Raw genomic sequence first — 17,905 nt, 5'->3', positions numbered from 1 at the left:
GCACTGAGGGTGCAGCAAACAGGCCTGTTGTGTCTGAATGTAGGAGAGTGGAACAGTTCGAGAAACACAGTCATAGATTAATTGCTAATGTTACTTGCTGGGAAGTCAGTAAATAAGTAAGAAAATGAGTAAGAAGCTGTAGGACAGCTTTTTGCCACTATCGTGGATGAATCCATCACCACTCCTTAGATTTAAAGGGTCTGTAGTATGATTCCTATTCAGTGGAGCCCCTAGTGGATATCTAATAGGATAAAAAGACAGTAACCCCTGTGAGAAGAAGGGAGTTTTTAGAACCAACCAGGCCTCTAGGAGCACTGTCTTTTAGAAGTATAATGTCAACCAAAACTACTGGCCACACAGCCAGTTTCGATTTACTAGTAGTCACGTTAGAAACAAAAAAAGGAATAAGTGAAATTAATTTCAGTAATATATTTTTATTTAACCCAGTATATTAAAAATAGTTTCAACATGTAAGTAATATAAACATCATTAATGAGACAATTTTACACTCTTTTAGTTAAATCTTCAGAATCATTTTACACTCTTTTAATTAAATCTTCAGAATCTGGTATGTATTTTAAACTTACAGCACAACTGAGTTTGGACTAGACACATTCTGAGTGCTCAGTAGCCACATGTGGCTAATGGCTACCATATTTGGACAGTGTAGGTCTAGAAGATATAAAATTAGGTATATGCAAATGTTCTTGCACCAAGCCATTATGGACGAGACATATTGTGGCTTTGATAGCAGGTTGCAGGGGTGGTGCTAGGTGATTGGCATGTGAGATCATTTTGATTAACATTTGGGTGTTATATAACTCTGCCTACTGTACATGTGGTTACCCAGAATTCAGTCTGTTATAATTAGATTCATGAACTTCTGGGAATAGACATTATGTTATATTGATGGTATAATGAAGCTATGGTTACGAAGAAGTTAGTGTAAGACCGATTGTACACACCCTTGCCGCTGGATTAAACCAGCCACTATTTTATGACCTTCTACTTCTTTGTTCTTCAGGATGTAGGGGTAATTTATAACTGTAAAATGGGTGTGCCAGGGAGGTCCAAAGGGAGGTCTTGGGAGGGGCCTTCATTCCCCAGTTGCTCATGCCTCCTTAACTATCTAACATCGGGGCCCACCCTGGGTCCTGAACCACAGCCATGTATGACTAGACAGAAAATGTCCCCTCCCGTAAGGCACTGGCCTCCCAGAGGTTGAGTGGGCCAGAGTGGAGGCTGGGCATTCAGGCAGGAAGTATGAAAAGAGATACATAAATGCAATAATTCCAATAATAAATGCTGTGAAGAAATAAAACAAGAAAATGAGTTTGAGTGAGACAGTATTTTTGCTCATTTACATATTAAATGAGCCTTTTAGGACGGGAATTGGGTTTTGTAGAGTGAAAATGGTTTCAGTTCAGCCTTAGGCAAATACATCTAATCATCAAAGTGACTAAAGAGAGCCTTATTTTTCTTTAAAAGAGAATTTCATCATTTTAAAATACCAAAGCTCAAAGAAATAGAATCAACTGATGAAACTGGTTTCTATGTACTTCAGACAATATTTTGGTACCAGGCCCCAGGTGACAATGTCTCTCCCACAGGATACAATAGCTGACATAGCTAAAACATGAAGTGTGGCCTAAATAATACACATTGAGACTGGTAATATAGGAAAAGGGGTTTTTTTTAGTTTGTTTTAACTGAGGCAAAAGAATTTTTTATTTTATTTTTTCCATAGTTGCTTAAGTAAACTTCAAAACTAATTACTTCCAAAGAATCTGGTCTCTGCTACGTGTGTGACTGTGAACGCTATCAAGAATGTGGGACTACACTGAATAATCTAATAAATATCAAAAGTTTTATGTTTTTAAAAGGTCTCGGTATAAAGAGCAATAGAACTCCCATGTTTTGTGTGTGCGTGCGCTCATGTGTGTACACACGCTCATGCATGAGCCCTCTTGGGAGTGAACACCAGCAATGGTAACAATATTCAGTTGATGCTGGGGAGGGAAATTGGATTGGGAGGAAAAAGTAGGAGATGAAGACATACTTTTCAAGGTGTCCTTTTTGTGTCTTATGCCTTTCGAAGGGCAGAAGTTTTCAACTTTAATGAAGTCCAATTTATCAAGTTTTTTTTCCCCCTCTTTTATGGATCAATGTCTTAGATACAAAATCTTTGCCTAACTTATGGTCACAAAGATTTTCCTATGTCTTCTTGAAATGTTGTAGTGTCAGGTTCATATTTAAGTTGAAGGTTCATACGAGTGAATTTTTATATAAGGTGAGAGTTGTGGGTTGAATTGCTTGTGCTTCTGACACTACAGATAATGCTTTTCTTTACCATGGGCCTCATCAAGATAAATCATATTTCAAAGGTGAAGTTAGGAATTCAAGTGTAATTAAATATAGTCTGTACTATTTTTACTCAGGACTATATTCCTTAGAGAATAATTTTATCATATTTAAACTTGGAAATTGCATTATGCTGATATCACTGCATCTAGTCATATGTACGGCTATGCGCACACACCCACACACATGAATGATGTGCCTTGTTATCGGGATATAAAACTGTGGGGCAGTCAGCTCTGCGTTATTCCTAAGCAAAGTCTCGCTCCTCACTCTGCAGGAAGAAGCAGCCCTTGCTGGAACCTGACTGATCTGGAATGCATCTTTCCTTTGCTCTTGGGAATATTTATCTGTATTCTTGCTGGAAATGACTTTTGGTTTAACTGTTAGTACAAGTCTTCTAGTGAAAGAAGTCTGTACCTTGATGTTTTTGCTGGAGAGGTTAAGAGCAAAGAAACCTAGTTATTGATTTAACTTCCTATGTGGTGCTTGGGCAGACTGACATTACTCTGCTGGAAGAGGTGATCCGGGTGCCTTCCATGTGCACGTTTTGGGAACTTCCTGTATACATCATCATACAGGTGCTTGACCCATTCAGGTGGCTCTTTCTGTTATTTGTTTTGTACTTTAAAAAGCACAATCATATCCCGGTGTGTATACTACTTCCCTAAATGAAGGGCCACTTAATGTATAAAATCTTACAGTATAAACATAAAAGCCCAATGTAGTAGGAATGTAGTAGGTAGCAAACTTTATTTTTATGTATTTTAGAAAAGAGTAATAAAATACAGTAAAATAAGCTCAGTATTACATCTGTACTTACTATAAAATGTTCTTTCAGAAGGCATTTCAAGAGGTTAAGGGTTTTGTTTTGTTTTGTTTATAATGGAGATAGTCATAAGTGTAATATTATAGAAAACTACGTTTGAGAGAGTGCCAGATAAAATGACTGTCAACAATACATTGTCATATGTAACCATGTTGGAAACTTCATCCGGCTATGACACATTTCTCTCATTTCTTTCTTAAGGGTAATTATGTTAAATAATTGGGTTGTTTTATCTAAGAATTATTTTAGGGGTTTTAGTCATTTCTCAGGGAGGGAAGCTCATTTATTACAGTTCTTCCCAAGACACATTTGGATAGACTCCATTTACTGCTGGAAGGATGGGCTCTGCCTCCTGCGAATAAAGGTCAGTCAGCACTGGCATTACTGCGTCTCATCCTTGGCCTCTCAGGAATGTCAAGGTCAGTTGGTCAAAAGCTAAGAAAGGTCAAAGCCATTTAAAATTTACAGTTCTTTTCCATGGTCACAAGTCTCTTAATTCATGCTGCTAAGTTACTCTCTTGAGCTTGCCAAAATGCATTTTTGAGTTTTTTGGAAGAACTTGTTCCCTCTTTGCAGGAGAGATGAGAATGGGAGCCTGGTGATCAGGTGAGGGCTGAATTTGCCCGCGGAACCTTGGCTGTATGTCTTGGCCACTAACATTAGACTAGCAATGGTCAACCTTTAAGAGAAGATGAATTACTCTGAGTACCCAAGTCCAAGTGTGCATTCCTTTCATTATTTACCCTTGTGAGACTGAAATACGTTATTGGCAGCTTTTTATTTATTCAGAAATGTTTAGTTCTTCAGTGATAGGCCAATGTTAAAAGAAATCTGAAGTCATCTTTATAAATTTAGTGTTGTTCATCAGCATTTGCGAGATATAATTTTTTTAAAAAAAATTCCAGTATATTTAAGTGATGCAGTCTTTCAAGAGATAAACATAATAAATTAATAATGTTGAATTATTAATATTAAAAGACTAGATAATGGATTTTATAGCTTAGTGGAACTTTACAACATCTTCAAAGAGACTATTTAAAAACAGTCCAAGTTTCTCTTTCACAGATATGAAGAAATTTGGACCTCTCTTAACTTAATCCAGGTCACACAAATAATTGGTGGCACAATCACTAAGCCAGGGGCACTAAGTAGCCCAGTGGCAGGAAATGCTAAAAAGGGTTGTCTGTGATTTCAGAAACAAAGCCATTTTTAAGAGTTCAGTTCCAGTTGTTTAAGACATTGTTTTTCTCTCATTCCTTTATTTTTTTCTACAATGAGCATCTTCAAAGAGGAAAGTGAAGGACAGAATTATAAGTATGTAGTAATTCTTTTCCAAGGAACTCCATGATAACATTTATTACTGTTATTTGACATGTCTCTTGAATATTCTCAGAAATTTGAATTCACTTTTAGCTAGTAAAATGTGCACTGAGAATCTCTACCAACTAGTTTCATATTCCTGTCCCTACACTTATAGTGTATAGCTGTGAATAGATGGTGATTAGTTAGTAGAAACTGAGCATTTAATAGTCTCTCAATGTCATGTATGTTGGTTGATACCGTACATACTGAAATAATAAATTCTGGGGCAAACTTAATTTCTTAGTTTCAAAACCAACTTCTTCAAGTGGCCTTGTATATTCTTATAGTTTTCCCGATAAATAAAGGTTTGTAAAGCCTAGCATATGAGGCGTAAACGTGACCTACTTAAAATTACACCTGCAGAATGTCCAGATGTAGCCGGGTTGTTGCCATCCGTAGCTGTTTTGAGCTCCACCGCAGTGTCTGTATCCCAGTGACAAAGGAGCAGAGGGTAGGAGTGACAGTGAGAGCCAGTCTTGGGTGGGACCCACATTAGAAAGGTCCTCCGTGGTTGAAAAAGTCACCGTGCACATGGCAGAGCTAGGTAAGTCCCGTTGCCTCATTATAGATACCGTAACCTAATGCTCGTGAGGCAGACCTCCCCAATTTAAATCCTATCTGCAGTGCTTCCAGCTGTGTAACCTTAAACAACTTAATATCTCTTTATGCCTCAGTTTCCTAATCTGTAAAATGGAGATAATAAAAGAGGTGTATCTCCTAGGGTTATGGTAAAGATTAAGTGAGTTAATATAGATGGAGCATGTGTAATGGTGTTTGGTACATGGTTTAAGTGCTCCGTAATACTTAGCTATTATCAGTAGCAGTGGTGGGGTAGTGGGTAGCGCGTGGTGATAGTGGTGACGATGTTGGTGCTGCTGGTAGTAGTTGTAACAGTCGTGATCAGTCGCGTTCTCTGGAGGAGGGCCTTCTCTGGCGACTTCAAACATAGGGAACATGTGTACTTAGGCCGCCAGGACATTTAGCTTCTGTCTTACAACCACAGTACGATATTTTTCTTCATGATGTGACCTTCTTTAAAATACGAGCTTCTGGAACTTTTTGTTTTAAAGATTTTATGTTTATAATTTACATGTTTTAAGAATTTTATATATCTTAAACATTAATTTTTTTATAGGCACAAGGTTAAAAAAATAAACTACTAGTATAGAAACCTGTAAAAGAAAAGGCTTCCTCCACCTCATTCTAGTCTCGCTCTCCAGAGGATAAGCACTTTTAACCATTTGTTTTTCATCCTTCTGATAGTTTCTTTCATAACTTTACGAACAGTCTGTGTATTCATCCATGTAGTGATTCATCAACTTCACATAGTGCTATTAATTTTTAATATTATTCTTACCAGCAAGATGTTCTTGTCAGGCCTTTGGCACTAAAAAGCTGATAATTTTGTGAAGTTACTTAATCTCTGTTTCCATTTCCGTATCTTTAAAATAGGGAAACTGGATGGGTTACTTTCCAAGGCCACTTTTTAAAAACTATTAGAGAGCACTTGAAGTAACTTAAGCAAAACAAAACAAACAAACAAACAAAGGCCAGGAGCAAGGGGCAGGGTGGGGAGAGAGCAAGTATTTTAACTATTCTGTGCATGGAAGTCAGAGATAAACTGGTCAGAGGGTTATCTGGATCCAGGTGCTATGATAGCCTCTCAGTTTTAACTGTCTCCCTTCTTGTCTTTTATCTCTCCACCTGGCTTCAGTTTTTATGTGTTGGCTTCCTTTTCCTGGGTTCTTCCTTCCATGCCAGGCAGCAGCTCTGGGGGATTTATCCTTGTAGCTAGCTGTCAAAGGAATAAGAGACACATCTCCCCGTCATCTTCAGTATGAAAAAAAAAGCTTGCTTGGCCCGACCTGGACTATATATTTATCCTGGAATGATTTGTTGAAGCCATACAATAACTGGCTAGTCCTGGGTCACATGCTCACCCTGTGACCAAGGTTTGGTGGGGCTGCGATTACAAACCCATAAGGAATAAGGCGTAGGCAGATTTTAAGAAGGAATGCATTCAATTCTTCACTTACTGTTGAGTCATCGCGCTCGCTTTTATGAATTCTTACCGCATGTCACCAACCCATGGCCTCATTCTCCTTCCAGAAATAAAGCATGATCTCTACCTACACATTCTTTAACTTCCTATCAGCCATCAAGAACTCTTGGTGGTATTTTTGCAACACTCGAACAACAAGTCTGGGTCTCAGTGTGAAGTTCCAGGCAGACATCAATGCCTCAGATTCCAGCTCCAGCACAGACGTTCATTGCTGCCTTGCTGGTAACACTCAGTTGGGTCATTGGGTCTTTATGACCTGCTACACAATGGACACAGAAGGGAACCATTTCCTCTTTCTGTGTAGGGACCAACTTTGTTATCTCAGGATGCAGTCTAGGCTTTGAAATAGTGGCTGTAGAGCATTGCTGTGATGGGAAGAATGGGCCCTATTAAAGCAAAGAATTGTCTAGAGGTGACTGAAGTTCTCACCAAGTGCTGAAAATATCCCTGAGGCACTTTTGCTCAAGGTAAACATAAACTTGGGGCATTTTTGACTGATAACCAAATAAAATGGAAAATGGGCACTGGTACAGCTGCCTGGAACATGACGGAGTGCCTCACAGCTGCCAGATTAGGAACTGTGCTACCAGGCCCGCAAACGCTCTCATTTGGGGAATGGGAGTTTTATATTTGGGATACATAAAAGCCAGAAATGTAAGGACTGACACTGTAATAGCTCTGATTGTTTCACTTTCCTGGCAATCTCTTCACAAGTATTTAGTGACATCTATGCGCCAAGCATTGTAATCACCAAGAGGACACAAAGAACACAGGCCTGGCTCTGGGAGGTCTGGCCGTGGCGTGAGGCAGTAGCGCCACTGCCAGACCCTGCCACTCCATCCCATCCTGTGGGCCAGAGCAGGTTGGAGGAAGAAAGAATGGCTGTACCATTAGGAAGGCCTTCAAGAAAAGGTAGACAGTGACAGGGGCACAGAAAGTCAAGACAGCCTCTGTGGATGGAGAGAAATGTGGGGGTGGGCCTTCCAAAAGAGCAGTGATTGGGAAGAGGCCAAGATCAAGGACAACGCAGGGCAAGTTCAGGGAGCAGTGAGGCTAATGTGGAAGAATGAAAAAGTAGAGGTAGAGCGGGTCATTGGAGATAAGGAAGTTAGGATTATCATGGTCCAAAATTTTGGAATCTCTGAATATGAGGCATTGCTCAGGGGAGAAATTAGATTGGGGTGAGAGGGGACTCTGTTTTACACATGCCCAGTTTGAAGTGATTAAGTTATATGGAAATGGGTAATAGAAATGGAATGAAGTCAAGACTGAGGTCTGGGTTAGAGGTAGTGATGCTGTTGATTACCTGTACCAAGAAAAGGTTAAGTTTAGATCTTGATGGGACATCCACAGTGAGACAGCTGGAAAAGGACCCCTGAGGAACGTGAAGCCCAGTATCAAAGGCAGGAGAGCAAGGACAGTAGTGCCGATGTCAGAAAGGAGAGTGCTTCAGGAAAGGGCTCCCGGGAGCTCACACCGTCCGAGGCTGCAGAAACGACCGGGCCTGTCGAATTACAGGTCTTGAGCACAGTATAACCCTATCTTTATGTTGAACGAAATACCTTAAATTAATTTTAAGACAACTTATAAAATCAGGCCAAAGGAAAAAAAAGTTTTTTGGTAAAAAGAAGGGAAAGGTTTATTAACAGAGCAGTGGCTACCGAGCCACTGAAACAGTTCACATGCTGCTTTAAGGGAGAACATTGTAGCAGGGCCACGTCCACCCCAATTGCCGTAGGAACTGTTTCAAGACACACAAAACCCAAGAACTACTTTTTCTTAATTTTTGGACAGAATTTATCTACAGGTGTATGTCTTAAGAGAAAAAACTAATATTAGTCAAGTAGGTGATAATTATTCATGGTATAAAATTATCTTCTTCCTTTAAAAAAGCATCTTTTTAATAAAATTTACTATCAAATGATTTTATTTTGCCCCTTTGATACCCTTAAAAATCTATTTCTTTTTACCAAAAAATTTATATGTTCATTTTTCAAAAAAAGTTGAAATGGATATGAAAACAGCATATGCATGAGGTTAGTTAATACACGTATAGAAATAAGCACCGTACTGAGACTTGGTTAGTTGTTTACAAGTTTCTTTAAAATTAATTTCTTTATAATGTTCAAATGTTACTGGACTAAAGAGCGACAATAATAAAATCTGAAAGTTTATTGAGACCTTACAGATATTACATTATAAATTTCCATTATTTATAATTTACATTATAAAGTTGAGAAGCTGGGCCCCAGAGAAGGTAAGTGAATTATCCAGTCATATAGCTAGTGGCCAAAGTGGAGTTGAACTATTTGAACATTTGGTTGACTTTGTTCTTACCTGTGCATAACCTGTGCAGCCGTGGCTTTATCTGCAGGGTAGCTGGGCTCCTTTAGAAAATGCATCGCCGTGTTCCTGAGTGCCATATAGCTTGATGGAATAGCTAATTTTGTACTTTAGAGAACTCTGAGGATTTTAATTAAATTCAAAAAATATTTACCGAGCCTTTTCATGTGAGTGGAGAGGGAGATATGGAAGGTAAAGCGTTTGGAAAGAGTAGAGAAGTGAGAGGATTGCTATTTTGTTCTGTCCGTAGAATCAAAGCCATTTGGTAAGTAGGTGATGGTTATTTCATATAAAAGATATGACACTCAGAAATAACTCATTCTTACAGATAACAAACTACACTGCACGCTTTCAGATATATTCAGTTTGGCAGGCAGAAGCTAAAGTGGAGATGGCACAGAATGGGTGGGAGGGCTCTCTCAGTGAGAAAATGGGAACCTGAGGAAGCGCGGGTTACATGAGACCGTAAAACATGCCAAATTCTTTATTTCATCATAAGACCGAAAGTTGAGTATCTGTCCATCTTTTTCCTCCTAATTCTTTAAAATCTCAGAGAAATTTTATGCCGAAGACCTTAAACTTCTTCAACATCTGTCTCTCAGGCAGATTTTCTTTGGTGTTTCTGTTAGAAATGAGATCACTGATTTTGCCTTAAGTATTGACAGAAAAGATTGGAAAACAGATTTTTTCCTAAAGAATGTACTTTGTCTATGTTAAGAATTAATACTAAACCTTTTCAATTGGGAACAGTCCATATTAATTCCTTTTAATGTCTATTAAATTAGCATAGTTTTTATAAGAATCAGCAGCTAATATCTTCAAGCTGTTTTCACTGCCCTATGCAGCAAGAGAAATGAGAATTATTTAAGGCATTTAACTGTGATGTGGAGTCAATGCCTTCAGAACCTGACCTCACATTCCTCCCCAGAAAAGGTTAAGGCTGAAATGCCAGAGCTCCACATCACTCAGTTTCATCAGACTTATCACAACTGTAAACATCATCAAAGCCTGTCCCTTATCACACACAATCTGTGCTGAGATACCTCCTTTTCTTTTGGTGGGGCTGTAAGTGCTTTGGACCATGTCCTACAGCCTTCACAAAGCCAGAGACCATTTACCCCATGGACTGTTGGATCTCCACAGGCCTCAGGAAGGAGAATTCTCTGCATCTGGGCAGCCAGCTGCAGGGTTCAAGGTCTGATGAACAGCTCATGTTGGTATTGACCCTTGTCAGAACACCACCTCGTAGCCTCTCAGTCCTTGTTCCCTGTGCTACATACATGAGAGACACAGCCATCCTTTGATATTCTGGAGACATTCCCAGGAGGATAATGAACTGGTCAGCAACTGCTCCCTCTCCTTCTCATGGTACATGGAATGACTTCAAATAGAGATCAGCTTTATGTATTACGACATAAAGAGCTACTGTTTTTCCGTAGCAAAGCCAAATGCTGTTCTTATTCTAAGAGGAAAAGATGAGTCTTTCTGAAAGAGACTCAAGTCGTGTGTTGATTTCACTCAGGTCACTTCTTTCTTGAACCCTCCCATGTAATTAATTGTGCTCAGTACTGGCTCTGTCCGGAGAGTCAGCGTGATGTACAAAAGGCTCAGAATGAATTAAAGATCAAAGAATGGGCTTTTATAAACAAACCTGTGTCATTTTGCAGTACATGTTAAACACGCATTCCCAAGCAGTGGTCAATTTTAATTTGATTTTAACATTCTCATGTTCATGGTACTTTGTGGAAAATCCAAATCTATCACTGCCTTCTCCCTCAGACTTATGAGGAATGTATTTCAGTTATTTTTGTACTTAATAATTTCCCCTAAACCCATTGTAATACATTCTCATTCGGCTTATGTTAACTTATTTTTATTGTGTAAATGACTGTTCTTAAGATTGTGATTTATATCCCTTTTACTGAGGAGCAATAATAAATTAGTGCTAAACAAAGCAAGCTGTTAGAGATGAGCTCTCACCAGTGAACCCAGTTTCTATGACATGAAGACATAAATGGAATCATGAGTAACAATAAGAACAAGACAATCAAAGTATGAATATAATAGAGTTGCAGATGGAACTTAATGAGTACTCCCTGAACTGAAGCCCTTGTAGGAGTTTCATATTCTCTTTTCTAAGTTCCTAGAATTAATGCGTTGAGCTCTCTCCTATATATATGATCCTGAGCGAATCCCAGCCTGAAAGAGAACTATGTTCTGCGAACACCCAGCAGTTTGCCCCCTAATTCACTTAACTACATTCATTGGAAAATTCTTAAAATTCCCCAGTCCATATGGGGCCCTCCAATGCAGGACCACCCTGCTGAATGTGGCTGACGACCCCAGCAGGGTACAGAAGTCGCAGCCAGAAGTTAACATCGTTGTCGTCACTGATGGTGACACGTCTGCCACATTTAACGCTGCGAGGCTGCGAGGATGCTGACAGTCCCGGGGCTGCCTTCAGAGTGCTTGCAGGTGGCAGGGCCAGAGGCCCAGGGTCAGAGGCGCATGCGGCAGCACAGCTCTGTGTCACACAGCGCCTTCCGCACCACGCAATAAAAGATAAAACACGTGAACCAATGGCGTACGTATTCCGAAAACACAAATGTTTTCCAGCTTCACGATCCCAGGAGTTTCTCCAGACCATTACAGATACTCCATCCTTATTAGTATGAACTGGGGATAAATTACTTCTCGCGATCCAGACGTTTTGTGAGCAGAAGGGCGAGGAGCAGCCACTAAGGCCATCTTAGCTGGTCTGGGAGCTCATCACCCATCTCCAGTTTCCCATGTCCCCACGTGCCATTGCTGTTCCCCTTGCCAGCTACCTGCAGTGGGACAGACGAAGAGGAAAATCTGCCATAAGTAGAACACTATCTTCATTTCTTAAAGGCCCATTTTGTAAGGTAACCAGGACTGATGGGGCTGTTCTCTTCTGCCGTGGAACATTTATTGAGCTCCTCCTGTGTACCAGGCACTGTACTCATGTAATGCTCACGGCAACCCCGCAGGCAGTAGCTAGCAGAGTTGTGTTCTAAGCCAGTGCCATTTACTGCCAGTCATTTTCTCCTATGCCACGCTGCTGCTCAGCTGGTTACTTTCTCCAAGGCAGCTTTAGTGGCGGGAGAGATTACTGAATTGGAAAGTGAATCGGTTTCCAAATCTCTGTCAAATCTGAATCTTTGCCCTATTCAAATACCTGTAAAATTGTTCTCCTTACAAGCTGTGCTCAAGCTCTTGGAGTAGGGTAGGGAGGCTCATGATTTTCTGTAATATAGAAGCTCAGTCCACTGAGTTAGTATTTACGTTTTCCCTTCCTGAGCTCCAAAATCTTCTCATCTTTTCACCATTTCACCCTAAAAAGAATAAAGTTTGAAGTCAGATCTTCTTAAATATACTCTTAAATATGTAAATACTTAAAACCTTGACTGATAATTCAGACCCCAAAGGCCCTGGATGCTATGGCTGCAAGGAGGGATAACAAATCCCTAAGAAGGGAAGATGACTACAATTTTTTTTAAAAAAAGAAAATATTGATGATAAGGGTTCTTTTTTACTTCTTTTTTTTTTTTAAATTAAAAGACTTTCCAATTACACTTGACATTCAGTATTATATTAGTTTCAGGCATATAGCATAGTGATTAGACATTTATATAACTTACAAAGCAACCCACCCCCAAGTCTAGTGCTAGTTCAGGTCCTTTTATGTTGACATGCCTGGTGAGAGAAGGGAGCCAGGGACAGACACAGACCTAACCTGGCTCTGCAGGTAACTTGCTCAGTGACCTCTCCTGTTTGTAAATGGACTGTGACAGGTACCTAACAAATCTATAAGTCTCATTTCCTTAAGCATTGAATCTTTAGAATAGAAGGAGGGGTAAGAGTAAGGAATATCTTAGTCTTTTTGAATTGAGGGTGTGGTGGAGAGAGGAAAAAAGGAAACTGGGAGGGGTCGATGGAGTAGTCGTGCAAAACTGAAGATGTTAACAAGCCTCGGACTTGTGACTAGGGCTGTCTAAATGGACTCTTAACCTAACTTTTCAACCTTTACACAGTATTTTCAAGAGATTCAATTCAGTTTTATTTCATTTTCAGAGAAAGGACAGCAGAAAAGTGATGAACTTTTATAATAAATAACTCAAGTAATTTCCAAAGGCCACAAGCAATTTTGCTTTTCTGGTAACCTTCATTCTGTTTGCCTTTTTATCTTGGTGAAAAACAGCTTATATTAAAAAAAAAAAAAATGAGGACTGCGAAAACAACTTGGAATTGTGCATCTCATCATCTCAGAACCCATGTCATATCTATTGAATTCAAGTATTTTTTAAGTGATGATTCGCACAGAAATTAAGTCAGACACTTGATGATGAAAAATAACTGCTTTGCTCTCCCTTTCCCCACCTCTCCAATTCCTTGCATATTGTATTCCTCAGCCAGGGCATGATGGGGGAGGGTGGGGCAGGGAAATGGGGAACTCTAGCGAAGTTTAATGCAATATATACTAGTAGTCAAAACACTAGTTTTGTTTCTTGTGAAATGCCACATAAATAATTTCTTGAACTGTTACTTATTATTAAAAGGAGCATCTCAGCAGCTTTGAGCCCACTTGGGTTAGCAAACTTGATGGGTTTTTTAAATGCCCAAATGGGTAGGCTTAACCCCATGAAGAAAGTTAGGACCAGCGTAGTGGTCTGTGCTTTCCTGCCCTGGCTTGTTTGAAGACTGGCTTCTCAGGAGCCACTCCCTAACCCTGGGCAGAGGAATCCTCACATCACATACAGGGCATGATATGCTTGTAGCAGCCTCGCCAGAGCCATTACACCACTATTTGGTGATGCCAAACCAAGCTTAAAATACCTTAAAACAGTGGTCCCCAACTTCTTTGGCAGCAGGGACCAGTGCTCTGATGAGAATCTAATGCCTGAGGTTTTGAGGTGGAGCTGAGGCGGTGATGCTAGTTCTGGGGAGTGGCTGTAAACACAGATCAAGCTTCATGGCTGGGGGTTGGGGACCCCTGCCTTAAAATTGACAGTGGTGACTCTGGCCTTTATGTACCCAGGGTGACCAAGATCAGGGTATAGTGCCTTTGAGGAAGGCCACACAGATCACTCCCAGTCCAGGTGCACAGGTCAGTTGAATGGTGATGATAAACACTCCAGAAATAAGGTGTATTTTTCCATAGCTAGGAAATAATAGGAGATGGTAATGGCAGAAAAATCAGAAAGGAACGTTTGTGGATTTAGAATTAGAGTGCTGGATGACGGGTTTTAAAGCTGGTGGGTGGTTTTTATGAGTTCTATTCTTGGGGCCAGTTCTAAATACATGAGCACAGGAGCACATGTGCTGGACAGGCTACCCAAACCACACGGACATCTGGAACATTGGTGTCCTGGTGAATCCCAGCAGTGGCACGGCTGCTTTTAAAAAGCTCCGAATAAGTTTTGCAGGACTTCCAGAGTTCTTTGGTGTTGGAATCTTTGATGCTCAGCACAGATTCAGCATATAGAAACATCTTCTCTTTATACTTTCCAGTTTCCCGGAATGTGTTCCTTGCTCTGTTATTTCATGAATTTAAGTGTAATCACTTTATTGGATAATTATCCAGAATGAACAGAAGACACAGGAAGGAATTTAGAACATTTTTGCTGATGTTCCCATGGCTAATGATACTTGAGAACACATCGAAATCTTGTTTTTTTACTCTTTGTCAGCAGCTTCAATTCCTTTTAGTGCTTTGAATTTATGAAAGCTTGAATGTGGAGATTAAATACCTGAGGATAAGGAAGATTTTGGGTTTTTGTCTTTTAGTTTAAAAGGGTTCGAAGTGAAGAGCATAGTTTTTCCTATTCATGGCATCGTTCCTGTTTTATCTGCTCATTATAGTGCCACCTTCTGTTGAAGTTTCTTTTGATAGCCCTCAGTCTCTATCTGCCATGAACAAAGGAAAACATCTTGGATGTAAAATTCAGATAAACAGGAAAACTTCTGAGTAAAACAGAGTAAGATTTTAGCTAATTGCTAGCAGCTTACTGACTTCTTTTTCAAAAATTAAAATTCAATCTCTTCTCAATGGAAAATACTTGGGGAATTAAAACTGTATTACTCTATAATTAATAATACGTTACTGCTTATTAAGCACCTACATGTTAACAGCAGATGTCATCTTCATATGTTTTAGATATGGCACAAAATATCAGTACCAGTATTTGTTAAGTTTAATACAAATAATTGGCATTTCAGGGTCTACTACTAAAATTTCACCTACAGTAAGTTTTGTACTTTTTTTAGGAAACAAATGCAGAAATTAAAAATGGATTCAAGACTGTGGTATTTATTGGAGGCAGAGTTGACTGCACTGAAGCTGTCAAACTGGACTAACCTAAATCTGCCAAAAATAACTTAAATCGACCGTTTTATTCTTTTACCTTTCTCATTCTGATAAGAGTTCTTTTTCCAAAAATTGGCAACAAATGAGAGGGCTGAGAGTCATGTCAAAAGTTTTCCTTTTAACACTTCTGGTCCTGTTAAGTCAGACAAAATATCCATCCCAACTAGTAAACTGGTTTGACTCACCTTAGGTAGAACTCAAATTAGATCTCGGGCTAACCCATCACACCGAATTGACTTAGCACTGGGTCCAGGATTTAATGACAGGCACAAACACGCTCGGGCCAGTAACTTGCGCCTCGTTCAGCGGGAGCAGCGTGGAGCTGGCAGACGTGGTCAGTCGTGTCCACGACTTAACCTCACTGCCCCCTACGGACGTGCCTTCTAGTTCCCTGTAGTTCCCTCTCTGAAGGTGTCGCTTTTCTCCCTCTCCCCAGGGACCCCCTGAAGATCCAGCAGCTGCAGCACCAAGTGCGCCTGGAGCAGGAGGCCAGCGCCCGGCCGCCGCCGCCGCCCGGCGCCCCGGGGCCCATGAGCGCGCCCGCCATGCAGCCCTCCGGCTCCTTCAACTACGCGCGCCCCAAGCAGTTCATCGCGGCGCAGAGCCGCGGGCCCGCGTCCGGTCCCGCCACGCCGGCCTCCAGCCCCAGCTCCTCCAGCCTCCCGTCGCCCATGTCGCCGACGCTGAAGCAGTTCGGCCGCTCGCCCGCGCCGCCCTTCGTGCCGCCCTTCGGCGCCGAGGCCGAGGGCCCCTGGTGCCCATCGTCGCCGTCGCCCCCGCCGCCGCCGCCCCCGACCTTCAGCCCCACGGCGTTCGCGGTGCCCGACGTGTTCCCGCTGCCGCCGCCGCCGCCGCCGCTGCCCAGCCAGGCCCCGGCCTCCCACTGCGCCTCGCCCTCCGCCCGCTGCGGCCACAGCCAGACGCCCGCCGCCTTCCTCAGCGCCCTGCTACCCTCGCAGCCGCCGCCCGTCGCTGTCAACGCCCTGGGCCTGCCCAAGGGCGTCACCCCCGCGTGAGTGACAGCTGCATCCCCGCCTCGCCTCCCTGTGGTCGCCTTGCCCCTCCTGCGCACACCCGCCAACCTGCGCCCATTGAGCTGCAGCCCCGGGGTGCCATTGTAACGTTCTTACATACTTCCCTCTGTCCGATTTTTAAATTCTTGTCACAGCAGCTTTGTCAAGCTGCGCTTGCATAGCTCCCTTACTGTTACCGAAGTCAACACCTTTCCGCGTTATACATTACAAGAGTCTCCTCAGGAGCTACCCCAAATCTAGGCGATATTCTTAATAATTTTGACGATAGTGGCCTTAGCTACTATTAATGACTATCGTGCTGTGCAATTTGTGTGTAGTCTCTCATTTGGCACATTTCTAAGAGGTATGATTGCCTCATGTATGACTGAAGATTCCACTAGCTAAACTGTTTGCCCAGGGTCACATAGCCAGCAAACTGAGATTTGAATTGTGTCTGACTCCAAACCCATGATCCTACCACCACACTATGTATCATAATATTTCCGGTCAGTATCACAATAGATGTGAGGCTTGGTTATTAAGTATATATTTAATGTTTTTGAAATATCTAAGTTAACAGAATTAAGAAGACTTCGCATTTATGTAGCTGATGCAGACCAGTGAGGGCGTATGCAATCTAGTGAAGAAATGACGATGCTGGTTCTGCCGCAGCTAACAGTGCTCTCTGGAGAGATGACAGTGGATCCCCTTTCATTACTGCATATTACCTAATACCTGTCTCTCCTTCTATTATAATGATAATGATGTGCAGGCCTCTGAAATCTTTAGAGAATCCATGAGAATCAATTAGATGACATCTACAAAAATATGTTAAAATCTTCAAAAGAAACATCATACAGGTGTTTGGCACGTCCTGTTGAAGAATAAAATGAGTAAAAGCTAGCACATGCTCATTTTACTAAAGAGTTCAAAAATAAGTATGTGCTAGCAGGGGTCAAGCCAGTTCCCATATCTCAACCCTTCTTGTTGAAGTCCAATTCAGAGTTTGCCAGAATCCCCCTGTCATTCAGAGAGAAAAGAAGGAAACCCTACTAAGGAATACAAATGAGAAGATCTTAGAGTTCAGGTAATTTTCATTCACATAAAAAGTTTTCCATTCTGGATGCACTAATGTCACTTATAATGACCACTGCTGTTCAACTTTGACAAGGTGTATCAATGAGATACAGTTAGCAACATCTTGTTTTGTTAGGCACTTTCTAAATGTTGATTACGTAAATTCTAAGTTTTAAATCTCGCTTCTCAAATCTTTATCAGAGAAAATTCAGTCAAATGAATACATAAATAAGTCAAACAAAGGAGGAGAGTCTGTATAGTAACAATGTGGTCTTGGGCTTCTGTTGAAAGTTGAGTCAAATTGCCTGAGAAAATCTATTTCTCCCCTACTTTTCTGTTTGAGCTTGTATTTAGCCGATAGGAAGGGAAGTATTATCTTGATACAAAGAAGGTTAACTGTTAGATTCAAAAAGTGGGAGTTGGTTGCATGACACTTTTTGTCCTCTTTTACTATGAAATGATACCAAATATTG

The 17,905-nt window shown here is 41.1% G+C and overlaps 1 protein-coding gene across 3 annotated transcripts in view; it reads left to right on the top strand.

Annotated features, from left to right (window-relative positions):
• The window catches only part of PALLD (palladin, cytoskeletal associated protein), a 347,001-nt gene that overhangs the window by 291,500 nt on the left and 37,596 nt on the right, over positions 1-17,905 (top strand). For all 3 annotated transcript variants that reach the window (XM_016148183.2, XM_036233612.1, XM_036233613.1), the window contains one exon: positions 15,779-16,354. In XM_016148183.2, coding sequence (XP_016003669.2) covers positions 15,779-16,354 — 576 coding nt within the window. The remainder of the gene's footprint in view (positions 1-15,778; positions 16,355-17,905) is intronic.

This window comes from Rousettus aegyptiacus, unplaced genomic scaffold (assembly GCF_014176215.1).
Source record: "Rousettus aegyptiacus isolate mRouAeg1 unplaced genomic scaffold, mRouAeg1.p scaffold_m13_p_16, whole genome shotgun sequence".
In the NCBI taxonomy this organism is placed as follows: Eukaryota; Metazoa; Chordata; class Mammalia; order Chiroptera; family Pteropodidae; genus Rousettus; species Rousettus aegyptiacus.
This window is presented reverse-complemented; position numbering and strand designations above follow the sequence as displayed.